This window comes from Coturnix japonica, chromosome 7 (genome assembly GCF_054131305.1).
Source record: "Coturnix japonica strain WE chromosome 7, WE-NBRP24, whole genome shotgun sequence".
NCBI lineage: Eukaryota > Metazoa > Chordata > Aves > Galliformes > Phasianidae > Coturnix > Coturnix japonica.
In genome coordinates this window covers 33,249,201-33,269,730 of record NC_140669.1, presented here as the reverse complement: position 1 = coordinate 33,269,730, position 20,530 = coordinate 33,249,201, and the positions used below count along the sequence as shown (strand labels likewise).

At 55.1% G+C, this 20,530-nt stretch overlaps 3 protein-coding genes across 4 annotated transcripts; 1 reads left to right on the top strand and 2 right to left on the bottom strand.

Moving 5' to 3' along the window:
* Positions 1-680: 680 nt before the first annotated feature.
* LOC107316354 (antigen WC1.1-like) lies at positions 681-7,463 on the bottom strand (the record flags this gene model as incomplete). Its single annotated transcript, XM_085552909.1, has 13 exons — positions 681-1,052; positions 1,287-1,439; positions 1,606-1,701; positions 2,363-2,494; positions 2,769-2,804; positions 3,004-3,318; positions 3,406-3,462; positions 3,888-4,202; positions 4,488-4,802; positions 4,884-5,201; positions 5,346-5,660; positions 5,844-6,149; positions 7,127-7,463. Coding segments are annotated over 13 exons (2,952 nt in total), but the record flags the coding sequence as incomplete, so codon positions are not given.
* A 1,720-nt stretch (positions 7,464-9,183) lies between these two features.
* Positions 9,184-11,523, top strand: LOC146760167 (lanosterol synthase-like). 2 transcript variants are annotated; one of them, XR_014948444.1, is made up of 5 exons: positions 9,184-9,365; positions 9,643-9,813; positions 10,240-10,319; positions 10,528-10,742; positions 11,076-11,523. XR_014948444.1 is itself a non-coding variant. In XM_085553733.1 (4 exons), exons 1-3 carry the CDS (start codon positions 9,343-9,345, stop codon positions 10,307-10,309), a joined length of 264 nt encoding a protein of 87 aa, XP_085409859.1. In that variant the 5' UTR covers positions 9,184-9,342; the 3' UTR covers positions 10,310-10,319; positions 10,528-11,523. The 2 variants fall into 2 exon arrangements, 1 of the variants encoding a protein (XP_085409859.1); XM_085553733.1 differs by having other exon boundaries at positions 10,528-11,523.
* A 1,544-nt stretch (positions 11,524-13,067) lies between these two features.
* Positions 13,068-19,874, bottom strand: LOC107306888 (antigen WC1.1-like). Its single transcript, XM_085553730.1, has 13 exons — positions 19,484-19,874; positions 18,201-18,506; positions 17,703-18,017; positions 17,241-17,558; positions 16,845-17,159; positions 16,245-16,559; positions 15,763-15,819; positions 15,361-15,675; positions 15,156-15,191; positions 14,750-14,881; positions 13,993-14,088; positions 13,674-13,826; positions 13,068-13,439 (listed from the first exon to the last, which is right to left on the bottom strand). Exons 1-13 carry the CDS (start codon positions 19,764-19,766, stop codon positions 13,183-13,185), a joined length of 2,898 nt encoding a protein of 965 aa, XP_085409856.1. The 5' UTR covers positions 19,767-19,874; the 3' UTR covers positions 13,068-13,182.
* Between the last annotated feature and the right edge of the window lie 656 nt (positions 19,875-20,530).

Genomic DNA, 20,530 nt, shown 5'->3' with positions numbered 1-20,530 from the left:
CCCTGCAGGGAGCCCTGCCACAGACATCTAAGGCACTTTCCAGACTGCAGCAAAGGAACATGTGGAGACCTGGCAGCAGGAGCAGGGATGGTAGTTTGGGTCCTACCCAAGTGTCAAACACTTCTCCCTGCTTAGCTCCCAAGGCAGAGGTTTCTCTGCTCATCTGTTCTGTGGCAGGTGAAATCCTTGACAAAGAAGAAAGGACCCTGGCTCAGTTTCTAGCAGTGCCTGCTTCAGGAGAGGAGCACAAAATCTCTTCCATGGAAATCTGGCCAAGTTCTGGGATGGAAACTTCTCCAGAACAGGGGCTGGACAATGGTCTTAGGCTGCAGCTTACATCTCCTCCCAAGAGGATTTTCCCTCCTCTGTCTCCCACAACAATAAGGGAATGTTCTCCCCCTCCTAAAAGTCAAAGGCAGCAGGAGGACCCTCCCTCAGAGGAGCACCATGAGACCTTGTAGACAGCTGCTTTGGCTTGAAACTCTGCTTCTGGTAGGAGTGATGGAAATGTCTCTGTGAGCAGGAATAGTCCCCATGCACCACATGCTTTCAGCCCCAGAGCTTGAACCCAGTACCACTATCCCCACAAAAAACCCCTTCCCCATCACTGTGTCTTTCTGCTCTGCTTCCCTTGACCAGCCCCAAAGATCCAACCGACACATGGGCAGTGAAGCACCAGCTCTGGATCAAAACTTCCAAAGGGTTTTAATAAGAACAAATACAGACGCGATGTAAAAGCAGGGTACTAACACAAGAGGAAATGCCACACTACTGCTGCCCATGGGAAAGGGGACCTCACAGCTCTCTAAGCAGCACCAGCTTCTCTTCCCTTGCAACTGCACTCGGGCTCATGGCAGAGATGGGTTCTCCTTGCTCGGGGCTCAGGGATCCTTTTGTGTCCCACTCTAGTTTCACAGTGCTCATATCCCCATGGGGATGTGCCAGAGACACCTCTTCAACATCATCATAGCCCGTGCTCCTCAGGAACAAGGACAAGGTATCTCCACCTGCTCCAGAGCCTCCAGTATTTCTCTGGGAGTGCAGACTCATCCCTGCAAGCAGTAAGACAAGCACTGTGGTTTGTTCCATAGGATACCCCTTCAGGGCTGTCCATCTCATTCCTTCCTTTTTCTCACTGGCCATGTCCAAGACCCATTTCCCCTAAGGAAATCTCCTTGGGCAGGTTCCCCATCATAAAAGGCTGGGCTCATAGTACTGCAGCAATTCACCTAAGACAGGGAATGGTATGTGGTAACTAGCAGAGCTGCAATTCATTTCCTTCTTACCTCTGACTGCATCCATTGGCTCCTCTTCCTCCTTTTGTGTCCTGGGCACTTCAGAGTGACCCTGCCCAGAGTCAGGATCATTCCCAGGTTCAGAAACCTCCTTGGCATCATCATAGCCTTCTTCTGGATCATCTCTGGGCACAATAGCAATGTCTAGAAGGAGAAGGGATCTGGTGGCAGTGAGAAGTAACATTCCATGAAGTGCATGACGGGGAATGTGCAGGTGGTGGAGCTGAAAGACTGGTGTTGGCAGGGGCAGATGGGGCCAAGGGAAAGGGAAAGGTCCATGCAGATGTGCCCTCAAAGGGCCTGCACTCACCTGAGTGATCAAACGTTGTCTGCTTCTCCCATGCAGAGCTGTATCCGATCTCCTCATACACAACCTCAGGGAAGGGCTCCTCAGTTCTCCTGGAGCCTGAGGACAAAGACAGGTCTGTCCTGGGAATGGGTAGAAAGGGATGGGACTCTGCTTTTCTCCCCACACCCTGCTCCTGGGATCAGCCCAGGGCTGCCTGTTTGGGCACCGCTGCCACATCCCCTTTGAGAATAACAACCTGGTGTGCGATAGCATTAGCCTCACACCAACCTGTCACAGACAACCTTCATGCTTTTTTGGCCTCTATGTTAGATCCCACTGCTGACCCCTGGAGCTGACCTCTCTCTGCCCCTCAGGTCCATAGCATGGCTGTGCCCAACACAACACAGTAGCCTGACAACAGAGCGATTGACTGTATCCCATGTTCCTCCTGGCACCTTCTCTGCCCCAGAGCCCCCTCCACTGCTGCCATAGTGCAGACAGTGGAACATCTTTGTCTGTCTCCTCTCTACTCCCATCCCTACCAGTGTTGCTTTGTTATTTCTTCCCTTGCCCCAGCATTAACTCCCACTGCTTCTGGGTTCTCCCCACCTCTTGCTTGCTTGGGGCCCAATGTCCAGGCTGTCAGTGGAGTGGTGTGGGACAAGAAGCAGCGCACGCTCCCATCCCCAAACTTTACCCATGCTCCTTGGTGACACTCCCCATCACTGCCAGCCCAATCAGGAGGCATCTCCTCCAAAATTACTGGGACAGGACCTACCTCTGCGCTGTGCCTTGACAGTTTGCCCAGCCAGGAGGGCCAGGAGCAGGCAGAGAAGAGCCCCCAGGATAATGCAAATGACAACAGGCACGGAGGCTTTCCCTCTGTCAGTTGGATGACCCCGGGGGAAATCTGCAGGGGAAGGAACATGGCAGTGGATGCACCATGGTTTGGAGAGAAAAGGGACAGTACATCCCAGCCCTTACCCCAGTCATTCAAGGCAGCAGGTGTTGGGTGCCAAGGGCCGGGTGATGCAGCAGCTCCCATGCTCTGGGTACATTACAGCCCCTCCCCATCCCTAACAGCCTTGCAGCTCTTCCTGGGCATTTCAAACCCTGATAAAGTGACTTATCCCGCTGGCTGTGTGGGTCACAGCATGGCCCAGTCCCAGGAATGGACGCCTTACCTGCTTGTGGGGGTAATGCTGTCATCCTGGGTGAAGCTGAAGAGGAGAAGAGCAGAGAAGGGGGAGTGTGTACAGTAATAGGGAAACCTCTGGCACACGTCTCCAGCAAGTGCCACCTGAACTGTCCCTCCTGCAGGGCTGGGCAGGGTGTCTGGGACAGTGTCCAGGGCCTTGCTCTGGTCTGCTCAGGACTTTGGGCAGGACTTGAGAAAGAAAGCCCAGCTCCATCACTCACCCAAGCACTGCACTCCAACATCTTCCTTATGCCGGCAGACACCGCTGTCTCCAGGTCGGGCCCAGCAGTCCTGCAGCGACAGCTCCGTCCCTCTGCATTCCACTTGCTCAAGCCAGATGAATCCTGTACCCTTCCCAAATGCAGCCTCACCTGGGGCAGACACTGCAGGGCCACAGCCCAGCTGCCGGCACACCACCTCAGCATCCTGCATGTCCCATGAGTCATCACACACTGTCCCCCAGGAGCCGTGGTGCCAGACCTCCACTCTGCCTGAGCATCTGTCCTTGCCTCCCACTGCACGGATCTTCTCCCTGTCTGCAGATGCAGAATCTTCCCATGTGGCACCAGCACAGTCGGGACAGCGTTGCCAGGCTAGAAGCCATGTGGAGAAGCTGTTCTTACCTGTGCATGTGGTGGAGTTGGGGCATACTGACACCAGAGGCCTTTCTGGCTGTCTCCCTGCAGAAACAAATGTTGTAGTGAAGGGGTTGAGGGTTGTGCAGAAGAGAGCAGAGCTGGGCTTGTCTTACACCTCACTGTGGTCACAGCAGCAGCTGAACCCCAGTCACAGAAAAAACATACATGGCACTGCAAAGGGACCCAGAATATTCATCCTCACAGAGTGCCCAAACCACAGAGCAGCAGGAGGGGAATCTCCTCATAACCTGTCTGGTCTCTTCTGAGACCTCCCCTGGAGCTGCCTCTGCTTCCCCTGGGCATTGCTAATGAGCAAGTGTGGCTCTGACAGCTAAAGTGGCCTATTTGCCACCAGTAGCAGAAGGGATTGGCACGGGCAGAAAAAGCCCCCCCAGGCTCTTTCTCTGTGCTGGACTGTAGGTAGCAGGAGCTGGGGTGGCACTGGTGCCAATGAGGCTCATAGTTACCACTGCAGGTGATATTGGTCACGTCTCGCAGGTCATCACACGACTGTGGGTCCCAAGGTGCAGAAGGACACTGCCAGAAGGATCTACTGCTCTTCCCACACTCGATGCGATCCAGCCATGCAATGCCAGAAAGCTTATCGTAGCGTGAGCTCATTTCCAGGGTCCCGCTGTCCCCACAGCCCAGCTGCTTGCACACCAACGGCACCGTGTCAACAGTCATCGAGTTGGAGCAAACACTCCCCCACGTTCCGTTATAGAAAACCTGCAGGCGCCCGGAGCAGCCATCACTGTTCTCCAGCCTTAGGGCCATGAACTCTGTGAGGAAGAAAGACCCAGGACAAACAGGCTGGTCCAGCTCTGCAAGCAGAGGTTCCTGTGCACTCTTGGGCTCCCTACACTCTCAGAAGCATGGCCAATAAATCCCCTTTGCACCTGAGGATGGAGAGGTCCCAGATGTGCACCCCCTCACTCCCCACTCGCTGGGGAGGCCAAGCAGTATGTCTGCATGCAGACACTCCCAGGGACAGAGGCCCCAGTTGCATGCTCTGCTCTCCCCATCCTCCCCTCCCCAGGGCCAGCAGCTCTGCTCCCAGCACAGACCTGAGCAGACGACTCCCGCGTCCTCCTTGTGCCCGCAGTCATGCTGTCCCCAGGCCTGGGCGTGACAGTCCCACAGAGCAGCTTCAGTCCCGGAGCAGTTTACTCCATCCAGCCAGATCTGCCCGGAGCCCTCCCCAAACCGGGCAGAGCCAGCAACCTCCACAGCCCGTCCACAGCTCAGCTGGCGGCAAACGACGTCGGCGTCAGCCAAGTCCCAGGCGTCGTCGCAGACCGTGCCCCATTTGCCCTGGTAGTAGATCTCCACTCTCCCCGCACAGCGCCCGGCCCCGTCCACCAGCCGGACCCGCCGGCTCCCTGCAGTGGGGAGAAGCCCCGGCCATCAGAGGCCGCCTGCCTGTCCACTGCTGTGCCCGTGCGATGTGCAGTGCTACTCACCCCGGCACACGGCCCCCACGTCCTCCATGATGCCTGTGTCCTCGGGCAGGGAGGTGTTGCAGAGGCTCAGGCTGGGCTCGTGGCCTGCACACCGCACCCCGCGCAGCCCCACGGGGCCTGTCCCTCGCTGGGCCCTCAGCGGGATGTAGGCTCCCTCCGCCTCTCCACAGCGCAGCTGCCGGCACACCACTCTGGCTTCCTCCATGTCCCACTGGTCATCCAGGACTCTGCCCCATGTCCCGTGCCAGAAGATCTCCACGCGCCCATCGCAATGGCTCCCTCCGCCCACCAGCCGCAGGGACATGGGGTGAGCGAGGCCTGCAGAGAGCAGAGGAGCCTGGCACCCTGAAGGGCTTCTCCAGGGGGAGCTCCTGCCTAGTGCTGCCGTGACATCCCCAGCCTTGGGTGACTGGGGCACATGGGGGCCAATGGATTTAGCGCAGCTTTTTTTCTCGCACACACCTGAGCAAATGACAGCAGCATCATCCTCATGAGAGCACAGTGAGGCCCCCAGGACAGTCACTGGACACTGAGCCAGGTGGGCTTCACTCCCATCGCAATGGAACGATTCACTCCAGACGGGGCCGGTTCCTCTCCCAAAATGCCCTCCTTTAGGAATGGCCTCTGCAAACCCGCAGCCGAGTTGACGGCAGAGAACGTGGGCGTCCAAGAGGTCCCAGCGCGAGGCACAGAGGGTGCCCCAGGTCCCCATCACCTGGACCTCCACCCTGCCTGCACACACCGTGCTGTTGTTTGCCAGCCTGAACCCTGTGTACTCTGGGAACAGAAGAGGAGGGTTTGTGCTCTGGCTTTCTCAGGACCTTCAGAAGCCAAAGGGACACTGTGCCCTTCTCCTTCTGCACTACTTCAGAGTGGTAAGACCACCACATTCATTCACTTCTCACACCCCATCCCTATCCCCAGCACAACCCCACGTTCAACCCCACCCTGAGTTCTCACTTGTGCAGGTGACATGAGTGCCATTTGGGTGGGTGCAGGCCTGGCTGGCAGAGGATTTCTTGAGGCAGGAGATGAGGACAGAGGGATTCATCACCTCCTGCAGATCTCTGTCACAGATGGGACTGACTTCTTCATCCAGAGGAGTTTCTCTGGGCAACAGCAGGGCTTTGCCACACAGCAAATCCCTGCAGACAACATCAGCAGCTTTCGGACCAAAGTGTGAGTCACAGACAGATTTCCACTGTTTTCCATCATGGATCTCCACGTGACCTGAGCAGTCACTGTCTCCAACAAGCCGAACAAGTCCTGGGGCAACCAAAGACACTTGTGAGCTCTCTGGCACTTCCATCCTTATGTCCCACCTCATCTCCAAGGCTGCCATGTGCAGAGCCCCACAGCCATCCCAGGGAGTCCCTGCTGCTCCTCAGAACCCAGTCCTGCACCTGTGGACTTCTTCCTCTCCAAAGCCCACAGCCACAGGCACTGCTCAGGCAAACTTCTCCTGTCCTGGACCCCCTGCTCTGCCTGATCCTACCCCCCAGCACTGCAGTGACCACAGCATGTGGGTAATGTGCCCAGAAACTGTGGGTATTTCAGCCTGGTCTGCTCTGCCAGTCTCTGGCAAGGCAAAAGAACCCCCTGTAGCTGCCAGAAAAGTTCTCCATTCCCAGATGCCTTGGGCTGTTGTGGCATTGCTATTGGATGGAACGCCACAAGTGTCCAAATTGTGGTTTGGTTGTTCCTGCAGTCAGCGTCGGCATCAGCCCCTGCTCCACTGCCTGCCTGGGGAGGGGTCCTCATCCAGGGCCAGAATGCAGTGCTGGTTGCATGTGTCCCCAGCCAGTGGTCAGGAAGAGGGTAGGAGAGTGGTCCGAGAGCTCACCTCTAAGCAGCTCCTTTGCCTTGGCCAGGAGATCTGTGCCTGCTAGAGCACAATCCAAACCTTTCCAGCCACCTCATACCCTTCTCAGGGACTTATGTGGCCACTTTAATTGCTCTCATTGTCCTGGGTGATCAGGAGGAGACAGATGGGAACCAGCAGTCACTATGATGGGGATGTAGGGGATTCATCTCCTCACCCCAGGCACCAACCAAGGGTGGGCTGAGCTACCTCAGGGCCAGAGAGGATGCCAGTTCACTGGGACTCACAGTGGGCCTTCCACAGGGACCCGCAATTGACAGTCTCAGCTCATCACCATAAGTGTACACCAGGCATTCTATGGCACCTGCTCATTGATTCACCTGAACTTGCCACAGAAGTAGAGAACAGGCTAGTCCCTTACCTGAACATATAACTCCGGCGTCCATACTGTGAATGCAGTACTGTTGATACCCTCCCGTGTGTGTGCAATTAGACAGTGCAGCCTCAGTGCCATAACATTTAAGGTCATGCAGCCAAATGGGGCCAGATCCTGCCCCAAAGTGTGCGTAGTGAAGAGCTTCTATAGCAGACCCGCAGCTCAGCTGCTTGCAAACCACTGCAGCATCCTTCATGTCCCAGAAGAGGCCACATACTGTCCCCCACTCATTGTTGTATTTCACCTCCACTCTCCCGGCACATCGCGTGTTGCCATTTACCAGCCTCACCTCTGCAGCCCCTTTGAACAGTAACAAAGGGATTCATCAGGAGTGTGTTGAGCCCCGCACTACGGGTTTGGGTTCTGCCCTGCTCAGCCGTACTCACAGGCCCTGCGGTTGGAACCCTTTCTCCTGTTGTCTGACCCTGGGAAGACGCTTCCCAGAGAGACCCCAGTGACCCCATTGGTGCCTGCTTCCCCTGGACTGTGGGATAAGGGAACAATAACATACCTCTGCATGGCTGCACAAAGAGCAGTAACCACAGCACCTGAAGTGACAGGAGTACCGCGGTCCCCATCTTGAGCCTCCTGTCCTCTGGCACAGCCTTGCTGTGCTCCACTCCCTGCTATAGCTCCCGGGGGTCTCCTGGGAACTCTCACAACAACAGAGCAATATATATCTACAAATACTTGCCCAGAAGCAGCAGCAGCCAATTGAAGCGGCAGGCACCTTTTTAGACATTATCGGCGGTAATCTCCCCTCTGACGCTACTCAGCTCTCCAATGAACTCCTCCAGTGCTGTTTATGACCATATATGAGGGACTGGGGCCTCTTTGCTCTGGTGGGCACCAACGTGGGACAGCTCTGGCTGTGGGGAAGGTGGATCTGTCAATTTTGCACCCTGCAGGAACACTGAACATCTCTTGAGAAGGAAAGTTCAACAGCTCAAGATGTGACAGTCCAAACACCCACATGCTGCAGGAACCATGAGGACAGGACTGAACAAGGGCTGCATCGAGATGGGAAGGGATCAGTCCTTGCCTTGCTACCATGGGAGCACCAGAAAGGACCTTGGTCAGGCCCAGAGACCAGTCCTGAGAGTGCTGGCTTGCCTGTCCCTCCATGGAGAGCCCCACTGAGGGTTCCTGCCAGGAGTGGGAGCTGGGACAGGTCCTGTCCTGGCAGCAGATGGGCAGCCTATAGACTCAGACGCATCCTTGGCTCTTGGTGTGTCATCCAGGGCCATTATTACCTGTGATGCGTTGGAAGCCAGAGCCTGACATACACTGCAGGTTGATAAACCACAGCTGACGTCACATCCTGAGCAGGCAGGAAGACAGTGGTTTCTTCTTAGCCCTGTGCCCAGGTGCATCCCTGCAGTGCCCCTGAACCACTTCCACCACGACCACATCAAATGAGTCTTCATGGCAGGGTCCTTCATTTTTGATGTCAAGAGAAGGGGAAGATGAAGGGGAAAGGAAAGGGTAAAGGAGAGAGGAAGGAAGGTAACTAATGTTTTATCCTTTTAATACCTGTTTTTATTTCTACCTATTTAATCTCTCTCTCTCTCTCTCTCTCTCTATATATATATATATGTGAGCATACAAGTGTATACATGTATACCTATACATGAAGGCCTCTATGAAAGTAATGCATCCTTTTTTATTATGTTAGCCCATTATATCAGAGGCAGATGGTGGTGGTATGGCAGTAAAGGTTGAATCTTCCCACCAGTAGTCCATTACATGTTGTTTCTGTGTGACAGATGGCAGCAGAGGGGCACTCTGACAAAGTGGTGTCTGACGTGGAAGTGCTGATGAAGCAAAGGTGTGTCACTGAATTCCTTCACCCAGAAAAGTTACAGCCAGACATTCACTGACACTTGCTGAATGCTTATGGAGACCAAGCAGGAGAGGTGACCACAGTGAGGCAGTAGGTGGTGTGTTTCATCAGTGATGACAGCAACAGTGAGTCACCTCCTCTAGTGCAGACTTTTATGAGTGCAGCATGCAGACTCTGAGCAAAGTTAGGCCATAGGGTAGACAAGCTGTTGCTCTGCCTGTGTCTGTTTTTGCTGTGCATACAGCAGTGTCAGAGCCTGCCTCTGCCCTGGTCCTTGCACTGATTTTCCTTCTCGCCTAGGAGCTGGGGAGTTTGCTTCACATATGGAACCTGGTTTGGTCTGGAGGCATTTGCCAGCATGAAGCATGTGTACCGTGATGGGTAAATAAAGGCCAGGTGGTTTCTCTACCTCTAGTTCTGGGACAGGGATGGGACCCCGAGGTGGGGCTGGGTGCATCCCTGGGCTCTTCTGCCTCAGATACTGCTCCTTCCAAATCTGTGATATGACCAGAGCACGAGTTTGCATGAGTTCCAGCTCTTGTGGCAGGGTACCCATGAGCAGGGTAGAGCACAGCTTCTGCTTGCAGCTGGAAAACTGCAAACTAGCTAGCTCTCATTGGTACCCTTGTCCTGTCTGATTCTCTGCCTGTCCCTGCAGGGTGGCATGCAGAGAAGTGGCCCAAGCCTGCCAGTTCCTGCTCTCCAAGCAGATGACAGATGGCGGATGGGGAGAGGACTTTGAGTCATGTGAACAGCGCACATACGTGCAGAGTTCCACATCGCAGATCCACAACACATGTTGGGCCCTGCTGGGGCTCATGGCTGTCAGGTAGGTGCAGCGTTTGCCACTTCTGACATCACATTTCTTTTAGAGCTTGGTGAGATGGGAGAGACCAGCTGGGTTGTGTGAAAAGGCTGGCATAGGCTCTGGGTCATGGCAGTGTGGGCTGTGCACCCAATCATGTTTTTCAATTACTCCATTCCTGCACTGACACCAGAGCTGAGGTCCAGACAGTGAGGCTGCTGATGATAGAGAGAGGGGGAACCAGAGCAAAGCAAAGCTTTGGATCACAACTTCAGGCCACATTTTGCTGTATTTGAATTGCATGGTACCCTGGAGATATAAGGGGCCTTCTGAAAGCACTCAACATGCTTTAATTTAGCCTGAGGCAGACTGGAGGTGATTGAGCTCCTGAAGCAGGTATGCAGACAGCCTAGATGACAAAAGTGACTATATCTCCCTTGTGCTTTGCAGGTACCCAGACACTGCTGTGCTGGAAAGGGGCATCAAACTTTTGATTGACAAGCAGCTGCCCAAATGGTGACTGGCCTCAGGTATGTGGATCTTCTCTGATCTCCCCCATTTGTTCCCCAGTAATGCAGATGTCCTGGGCATCATGTAGCCCTTGTGATGATGTGCTCAGAAGCCACGTGTGTCTTCTGATGGAGGACTTCAGAAAAGTAATGAGCTCAGCACTATGTCCTGGACAGGTTGTAGTCTCCTGTCAACCACATCACCTTGCTGTCTGTCTCTCTCTCTCAGGAGAACATTGCTGGGGTGTTCAACAAGTCATGTGCCATCAGTTACACTGCCTACCGCAATGTCTTCCCCATCTGGACACTTGGACGTTTCTCTCGGCTGCATCCCAACAGCCCCCTTGCTGAGCACCTGCAATCCGGACCCTTGGCTGGGGTGGGGAAGACCCCAGAGACGGCGCTGTCTGATTGAACCCATGCCGTGGCTCTGACTTGCCTTAGGTATCATATGCTGCATGGGGGCACAGCGGGGCTTCCTGCACAGGATCTCAGTGCTGATCACATCTGCCTTTGCCAGGGAAGACAGCACTGCTGTGGTGCTGCAGAAACTCAGCTTTCTGTTGACTCTCTTCTAAGAATCCACTTTCAAAGGCTCTTGCCAAGTGTATCCACCTTCAATGGATATGCAGTAAAGTGCCTTTTTGAATCAGTCTGATGATATTCAGAGAGAAAGCTGCCAAGCTGTGTTGTATCATACATCTAGACAGACTCTCTCTCATTCTGGGTAGAACAAGGCTGATTTTATCTTCTTCTTGTGCTGTCCTGAATCCCAAGGTTGGCTGGCTGCAGCAGGAGTGTAGGATTTGGGGCTTCTCCTGCATCCAGTGTTGTGATGGAACGCACTGCACAATCCACAGTTCATCCTGAACTAGCCTGCACTGAGGGTGCCAATGAAAGCCTTTGAAGTGCTCACTGCTCAGGAGGCTGTGCTGAGAGGGAGGGGCATCTGTCATCCCCAAGATGGGAAGGAGTGCTTCACTCAGTTTTCTTTCCATTCCGTCCCCCAGCTGGTGGCATCTGGCTTCCCAGAGCTGCACAGGTCAAATCATCAGCATCATTCCCACTTTGAAAAAGGGGAAACTGAAGCAGAAAGCACTGACGTGATTGGTGTTAGGGCACAGCCTCCTAGGCTCCAGGCTTCCCTGAGCAAGGGTGTGGGTATCAGAGGTGGAAGTCGTGTCAACTGATGAGTTAATAAATGGCTAATGGTGTTACAAGTGGATCCTGGCTGGATGTTCATTTCCTCATTGCCTTCCCCCAGCACACATCACAGGCAGCAGCAAGCTGGCATAGCAAAAGAAAATCCCTGTGCTGCATACATATGGAAGAGATTTCCCTGAAATCTCCAGGACCCATGGGTTTGCTCTCAGCATCCTGAGATGAGAACCAGGCCAACACAAGCAGTGCTTGGAGCTGGACTCCTCCTAGAAATAGGAGCTGCATAAAGGCAGTATGCCATCATAGGCTTAGAGAAAAAGCCTATTTAATGGTTATTTATTTATTTGAAAGAGTAGTGTTGTGCATCTCCAGGCTGTCTTTTATCCTTGCTCTCCAGCCTCAGATAGGACAGAGCAGCTGTCAAGAGAAGATCAGTGACTTGTGGTTGCTCCTGCAGCAACCTAGTACGCATCTGAGGGGCATCATGTTGAGATCCTGACCCTCTGCACTGCTGCCCAACACCAAGTGAGAGTCTGGCTGCAGAAAGCCCACAGGAGAGCAAATTAACCAGAGTGAGACTCCTTGTGCTGGAGTACTTGAGCACCACGAGCAGTCTCTGTATCCCAGGAAACTCGCCTCGGGTCAGGTTCCAGACCTGTGTCTACGCAGGGAAGAGTGGGTCTGGGACTGGGATGAGAGGCAGGCTCTAGGCTGTGGCCAGAAGAAGGGGAGCTCCAGTCTCAGAGGCAGAAGGGTGCATGAGTGCTGGCTCCTCGCAGAGCTCCCTAGGATTACCCTGGGAGTGACGGGTCTCACAGCAGGACACAGGGCAATGATGCTGTGGGAGGAAGTGCTGGAGACAGCTGCCTCAGACCCTCTGCTGCTTGAGGGCCAGATGCTGATGCAGTACGGAAGAGTTGTGGCTGTTCCCTGCAGGGAGCCCTGCCACAGACATCTAAGGCACTTTCCAGACTGCAGCAAAGGAACATGTGGAGACCTGGCAGCAGGAGCAGGGATGGTAGTTTGGGTCCTACCCAAGTGTCAAACACTTCTCCCTGCTTAGCTCCCAAGGCAGAGGTTTCTCTGCTCATCTGTTCTGTGGCAGGTGAAATCCTTGACAAAGAAGAAAGGACCCTGGCTCAGTTTCTAGCAGTGCCTGCTTCAGGAGAGGAGCACAAAATCTCTTCCATGGAAATCTGGCCAAGTTCTGGGATGGAAACTTCTCCAGAACAGGGGCTGGACAATGGTCTTAGGCTGCAGCTTACATCTCCTCCCAAGAGGATTTTCCCTCCTCTGTCTCCCACAACAATAAGGGAATGTTCTCCCCCTCCTAAAAGTCAAAGGCAGCAGGAGGACCCTCCCTCAGAGGAGCACCATAAGACCTTGTAGACAGCTGCTTTGGCTTGAAACTCTGCTTCTGGTAGGAGTGATGGAAATGTCTCTGTGAGCAGGAATAGTCCCCATGCACCACATGCTTTCAGCCCCAGAGCTTGAACCCAGTACCACTATCCCCACAAAAAACCCCTTCCCCATCACTGTGTCTTTCTGCTCTGCTTCCCTTGACCAGCCCCAAAGATCCAACCGACACATGGGCAGTGAAGCACCAGCTCTGGATCAAAACTTCCAAAGGGTTTTAATAAGAACAAATACAGACGCGATGTAAAAGCAGGGTACTAACACAAGAGGAAATGCCACACTACTGCTGCCCATGGGAAAGGGGACCTCACAGCTCTCTAAGCAGCACCAGCTTCTCTTCCCTTGCAACTGCACTCGGGCTCATGGCAGAGATGGGTTCTCCTTGCTCGGGGCTCAGGGATCCTTTTGTGTCCCACTCTAGTTTCACAGTGCTCATATCCCCATGGGGATGTGCCAGAGACACCTCTTCAACATCATCATAGCCCGTGCTCCTCAGGAACAAGGACAAGGTATCTCCACCTGCTCCAGAGCCTCCAGTATTTCTCTGGGAGTGCAGACTCATCCCTGCAAGCAGTAAGACAAGTACTTTGGTGTGTTCCATAGGATACCCCTTCAGGGCTGTCCATCTCATTCCTTCCTTTTTCTCACTGGCCATGTCCAAGACCCATTTCCCCTAAGGAAATCTCCTTGGGCAGGTTCCCCATCATAAAAGGCTGGGCTCATGGTACTGCAGCAATTCACCTAAGACAGGGAATGGTATGTGGTAACTAGCAGAGCTGCAATTCATTTCCTTCTTACCTCTGACTGCATCCATTGGCTCCTCTTCCTCCTTTTGTGTCCTGGGCACTTCAGAGTGACCCTGCCCAGAGTCAGGATCATTCCCAGGTTCAGAAACCTCCTTGGCATCATCATAGCCTTCTTCTGGATCATCTCTGGGCACAATAGCAATGTCTAGAAGGAGAAGGGATCTGGTGGCAGTGAGAAGTAACATTCCATGAAGTGCAAGACGGGGAATGTGCAGGTGGTGGAGCTGAAAGACTGGTGTTGGCAGGGGCAGATGGGGCCAAGGGAAAGGGAAAGGTCCATGCAGATGTGCCCTCAAAGGGCCTGCACTCACCTGAGTGATCAAACGTTGTCTGCTTCTCCCATGCAGAGCTGTATCCGATCTCCTCATACACAACCTCAGGGAAGGGCTCCTCAGTTCTCCTGGAGCCTGAGGACAAAGACAGGTCTGTCCTGGGAATGGGTAGAAAGGGATGGGACTCTGCTTTTCTCCCCACACCCTGCTCCTGGGATCAGCCCAGGGCTGCCTGTTTGGGCACCGCTGCCACATCCCCTTTGAGAATAACAACCTGGTGTGCGATAGCATTAGCCTCACACCAACCTGTCACAGACAACCTTCATGCTTTTTTGGCCTCTATGTTAGATCCCACTGCTGACCCCTGGAGCTGACCTCTCTCTGCCCCTCAGGTCCATAGCATGGCTGTGCCCAACACAACACAGTAGCCTGACAACAGAGCGATTGACTGTATCCCATGTTCCTCCTGGCACCTTCTCTGCCCCAGAGCCCCCTCCACTGCTGCCATAGTGCAGACAGTGGAACATCTTTGTCTGTCTCCTCTCTACTCCCATCCCTACCAGTGTTGCTTTGTTATTTCTTCCCTTGCCCCAGCATTAACTCCCACTGCTTCTGGGTTCTCCCCACCTCTTGCTTGCTTGGGGCCCAATGTCCAGGCTGTCAGTGGAGTGGTGTGGGACAAGAAGCAGCGCACGCTCCCATCCCCAAACTTTACCCATGCTCCTTGGTGACACTCCCCATCACTGCCAGCCCAATCAGGAGGCATCTCCTCCAAAATTACTGGGACAGGACCTACCTCTGCGCTGTGCCTTGACAGTTTGCCCAGCCAGGAGGGCCAGGAGCAGGCAGAGAAGAGCCCCCAGGATAATGCAAATGACAACAGGCACGGAGGCTTTCCCTCTGTCAGTTGGATGACCCCGGGGGAAATCTGCAGGGGAAGGAACATGGCAGTGGATGCACCATGGTTTGGAGAGAAAAGGGACAGTACATCCCAGCCCTTACCCCAGTCATTCAAGGCAGCAGGTGTTGGGTGCCAAGGGCCGGGTGATGCAGCAGCTCCCATGCTCTGGGTACATTACAGCCCCTCCCCATCCCTAACAGCCTTGCAGCTCTTCCTGGGCATTTCAAACCCTGATAAAGTGACTTATCCCGCTGGCTGTGTGGGTCACAGCATGGCCCAGTCCCAGGAATGGACGCCTTACCTGCTTGTGGGGGTAATGCTGTCATCCTGGGTGAAGCTGAAGAGGAGAAGAGCAGAGAAGGGGGAGTGTGTACAGTAATAGGGAAACCTCTGGCACACGTCTCCAGCAAGTGCCACCTGAACTGTCCCTCCTGCAGGGCTGGGCAGGGTGTCTGGGACAGTGTCCAGGGCCTTGCTCTGGTCTGCTCAGGACCTGCATCACTCACCTAAGCACTGCACTCCAACATCTTCCTTATGCCGGCAGACACCGCTGTCTCCAGGTCGGGCCCAGCAGTCCTGCAGCGACAGCTCCGTCCCTCTGCATTCCACTTGCTCAAGCCAGATGAATCCTGTACCCTCCCCAAATGCAGCCTCACCTGGGGCAGACACTGCAGGGCCACAGCCCAGCTGCCGGCACACCACCTCAGCATCCTGCATGTCCCATGAGTCATCACACACTGTCCCCCAGGAGCTGTGGTGCCAGACCTCCACTCTGCCTGAGCATCTGTCCTTGCCTCCCACTGCACGGATCTTCTCCCTGTCTGCAGATGCAGAATCTTCCCGTGTGGCACCAGCACAGTCGGGACAGCCTTGCCAGGCTAGAAGCCATGTGGAGAAGCTGTTCTTACCTGTGCATGTGGTGGAGTTGGGGCATACTGACACCAGAGGCCTTTCTGGCTGTCTCCCTGCAGAAACAAATGTTGTAGTGAAGGGGTTGAGGGTTGTGCAGAAGAGAGCAGAGCTGGGCTTGTCTTACACCTCACTGTGGTCACAGCAGCAGCTGAACCCCAGTCACAGAAAAAACATACATGGCACTGCAAAGGGACCCAGAATATTCATCCTCACAGAGTGCCCAAATCACAGAGCAGCAGGAGGGGAATCTCCTCATAACCTGCCTGGTCTCTTCTGAGACCTCCCCTGGAGCTGCCTCTGCTTCCCCTGGGCATTGCTAATGAGCAAGTGTGGCTCTGACAGCTAAAGTGGCCTATTTGCCACCAGTAGCAGAAGGGATTGGCATGGGCAGAAAAAGCCCCCCCAGGCTCTTTCTCTGTGCTGGACTGTAGGTAGCAGGAGCTGGGGTGGCACTGGTGCCAATGAAGCTCATAGTTACCACTGCAGGTGATATTGGTCACGTCTCGCAGGTCATCACACGACTGTGGGTCCCAAGGTGCAGAAGGACACTGCCAGAAGGATCTACTGCTCTTCCCACACTCGATGCGATCCAGCCATGCAATGCCAGAAAGCTTATCGTAGCGTGAGCTCATTTCCAGGGTCCCGCTGTCCCCACAGCCCAGCTGCTTGCACACCAACGGCACCGTGTCAACAGTCATCGAGTTGGAGCAAACACTCCCCCACGTTCCGTTATAGAAAACCTGCAGGTGCCCGGAGCAGCCATCACTGTTCTCCAGCCTTAGGGCCATGAACTCTGTGAGGAAGAAAGACCCAGGACAAACAGGCTGGTCCAGCTCTGCAAGCAGAGGTTCCTGTGCACTCTTGGGCTCCCTACACTCTCAGAAGCATGGCCAATAAATCCCCTTTGCACCTGAGGATGGAGAGGTCCCAGATGTGCACCCCCTCACTCCCCACTCGCTGGGGAGGCCAAGCAGTATGTCTGCATGCAGACATTCCCAGGGACAGAGGCCCCAGTTGCATGCTCTGCTCTCCCCATCCTCCCCTCCCCAGGGCCAGCAGCTCTGCTCCCAGCACAGACCTGAGCAGACGACTCCCGCGTCCTCCTTGTGCCCGCAGTCATGCTGTCCCCAGGCCTGGGCGTGACAGTCCCACAGAGCAGCTTCAGTCCCGGAGCAGTTTACTCCATCCAGCCAGATCTGCCCGGAGCCCTCCCCAAACCGGGCAGAGCCAGCAACCTCCACAGCCCGTCCACAGCTCAGCTGGCGGCAAACGACGTCGGCGTCGGCCAAGTCCCAGGCGTCGTCGCAGACCGTGCCCCATTTGCCCTGGTAGTAGATCTCCACTCTCCCCGCACAGCGCCCGGCCCCGTCCACCAGCCGGACCCGCCGGCTCCCTGCAGTGGGGAGAAGCCCCGGCCATCAGAGGCCGCCTGCCTGTCCACTGCTGTGCCCGTGCGATGTGCAGTGCTACTCACCCCGGCACACGGCCCCCACGTCCTCCATGATGCCTGTGTCCTCGGGCAGGGAGGTGTTGCAGAGGCTCAGGCTGGGCTCGTGGCCTGCACACCGCACCCCGCGCAGCCCCACGGGGCCTGTCCCTCGCTGGGCCCTCAGCGGGATGTAGGCTCCCTCCGCCTCTCCACAGCGCAGCTGCCGGCACACCACTCTGGCTTCCTCCATGTCCCACTGGTCATCCAGGACTCTGCCCCATGTCCCGTGCCAGAAGATCTCCACGCGCCCATCGCAATGGCTCCCTCCGCCCACCAGCCGCAGGGACATGGGGTGAGCGAGGCCTGCAGAGAGCAGAGGAGCCTGGCACCCTGAAGGGCTTCTCCAGGGGGAGCTCCTGCCTAGTGCTGCCGTGACATCCCCAGCCTTGGGTGACTGGGGCACATGGGGGCCAATGGATTTAGCGCAGCTTTTTTTCTCGCACACACCTGAGCAAATGACAGCAGCATCATCCTCATGAGAGCACAGTGAGGCCCCCAGGACAGTCACTGGACACTGAGCCAGGTGGGCTTCACTCCCATCGCAATGGAACGATTCACTCCAGACGGGGCCGGTTCCTCTCCCAAAATGCCCTCCTTTAGGAATGGCCTCCGCAAACCCGCAGCCGAGTTGACGGCAGAGAACGTGGGCGTCCAAGAGGTCCCAGCGCGAGGCACAGAGGGTGCCCCAGGTCCCCATCACCTGGACCTCCACCCTGCCTGCACACACCGTGCTGTTGTTTGCCAGCCTGAACCCTGTGTACTCTGGGAACAGAAGAGGAGGGTTTGTGCTCTGGCTTTCTCAGGACCTTGAGAAGCCAAAGGGACACTGTGCCCTTCTCCTTCTGCACTACTTCAGAGTGGTAAGACCACCACATTCATTCACTTCTCACACCCCATCCCTATCCCCAGCACAACCCCACGTTCAACCCCACCCTGAGTTCTCACTTGTGCAGGTGACATGAGTGCCATTTGGGTGGGTGCAGGCCTGGCTGGCAGAGGATTTCTTGAGGCAGGAGATGAGGACAGAGGGATTCATCACCTCCTGCAGATCTCTGTCACAGATGGGACTGACTTCTTCATCCAGAGGAGTTTCTCTGGGCAACAGCAGGGCTTTGCCACACAGCAAATCCCTGCAGACAACATCAGCAGCTTTCGGACCAAAGTGTGAGTCACAGACAGATTTCCACTGTTTTCCATCATGGATCTCCACGTGACCTGAGCAGTCACTGTCTCCAACAAGCCGAACAAGTCCTGGGGCAACCAAAGACACTTGTGAGCTCTCTGGCACTTCCATCCTTATGTCCCACCTCATCTCCAAGGCTGCCATGTGCAGAGCCCCACAGCCATCCCAGGGAGTCCCTGCTGCTCCTCAGAACCCAGTCCTGCACCTGTGGACTTCTTCCTCTCCAAAGCCCACAGCCACAGGCACTGCTCAGGCAAACTTCTCCTGTCCTGGACCCCCTGCTCTGCCTGATCCTACCCCCCAGCACTGCAGTGACCACAGCATGTGGGTAATGTGCCCAGAAACTGTGGGTATTTCAGCCTGGTCTGCTCTGCCAGTCTCTGGCAAGGCAAAAGAACCCCCTGTAGCTGCCAGAAAAGTTCTCCATTCCCAGATGCCTTGGGCTGTTGTGGCATTGCTATTGGATGGAACGCCACAAGTGTCCAAACTGTGGTTTGGTTGTTCCTGCAGTCAGCGTCGGCATCAGCCCCTGCTCCACTGCCTGCCTGGGGAGGGGTCCTCATCCAGGGCCAGAATGCAGTGCTGGTTGCATGTGTCCCCAGCCAGTGGTCAGGAAGAGGGTAGGAGAGTGGTCCGAGAGCTCACCTCTAAGCAGCTCCTTTGCCTTGGCCAGGAGATCTGTGCCTGCTAGAGCACAATCCAAACCTTTCCAGCCACCTCATACCCTTCTCAGGGACTTATGTGGCCACTTTAATTGCTCTCATTGTCCTGGGTGATCAGGAGGAGACAGATGGGAACCAGCAGTCACTATGATGGGGATGTAGGGGATTCATCTCCTCACCCCAGGCACCAACCAAGGGTGGGCTGAGCTACCTCAGGGCCAGAGAGGATGCCAGTTCACTGGGACTCACAGTGGGCCTTCCACAGGGACCCGCAATTGACAGTCTCAGCTCATCACCATAAGTGTACACCAGGCATTCTATGGCACCTGCTCATTGATTCACCTGAAGCGGCCACAGAGGTGGAAAACAGGCTAGTCCCTTACCTGAACATATAACTCCGGCGTCCTCATAATGAAAGCAGTTCTGTTGATACCCTCCCGTGTGTGTGCAATTAGACAGTGTGGTCTCAGAGCCATTACAGCTAACATCATCCATCCAAATGGGGCCAGATCCTGCCCCAAAGTATCCATAGTGAAGAGCTTCTATAGCAGACCCGCAGTTCAGTTCCTTGCAAACCACTTCAGCGTCGTCCATGTCCCATGAGTCGTCACATACGGTCCCCCACTCATTGTTGTATTTCACCTCCACTCTCCCAGCACATCGCATGTTGCCGTTTACCAGCCTCACCTCTGCAGCCCCTTTGAACAGTAACAAAGGGACTCATCAGGAGAGTGCTGAGCCCCGCACTACGGGTTTGGGTTCTGCCCTGCTCAGCCGTACTCACAGGCCCTGCGGTTGGAACCCTTTCTCCTGTTGTCTGACCCTGGGAAGACGCTTCCCAGAGAGACCCCAGTGACCCCATTGGTGCCTGCTTCCCCTGGACTGTGGGATAAGGGAACAATAACATACCTCTGCATGGCTGCACAAAGAGCAGTAACCACAGCACCTGAAGTGACAGGAGTACCGCGGTCCCCATCTTGAGCCTCCTGTCCTCTGGCACAGCCTTGCTGTGCTCCACTCCCTGCTATAGCTCCCGGGGGTCTCCTGGGAACTCTCACAACAACAGAGCAATATATATCTACAAATACTTGCCCAGAAGCAGCAGCAGCCAATTGAAGCGGCAGGCACCTTTTTAGACATTATCGGCGGTAATCTCCTCTCTGACGCTATTCAGCTCTCCAATGAACTCCTCCAGTGCTGTTTATGACCATATATGAGGGACTGGGGCCACTGTGGGTGTCACTTTGTTCTGGTGGGCACCAACATTGGACAGCTCTGGCTGTGGGGAAGGTGGATCTGTCAATTTTGCACCCTGCAGGAACACTGAGCATCTCTTGAGAAGGAAAGTTCAACAGCTCAAGATGTGACAGTCCAAACACCCACATGCTGCAGGAACCATGAGGACAGGACTGAACAAGGGCTGCATCGAG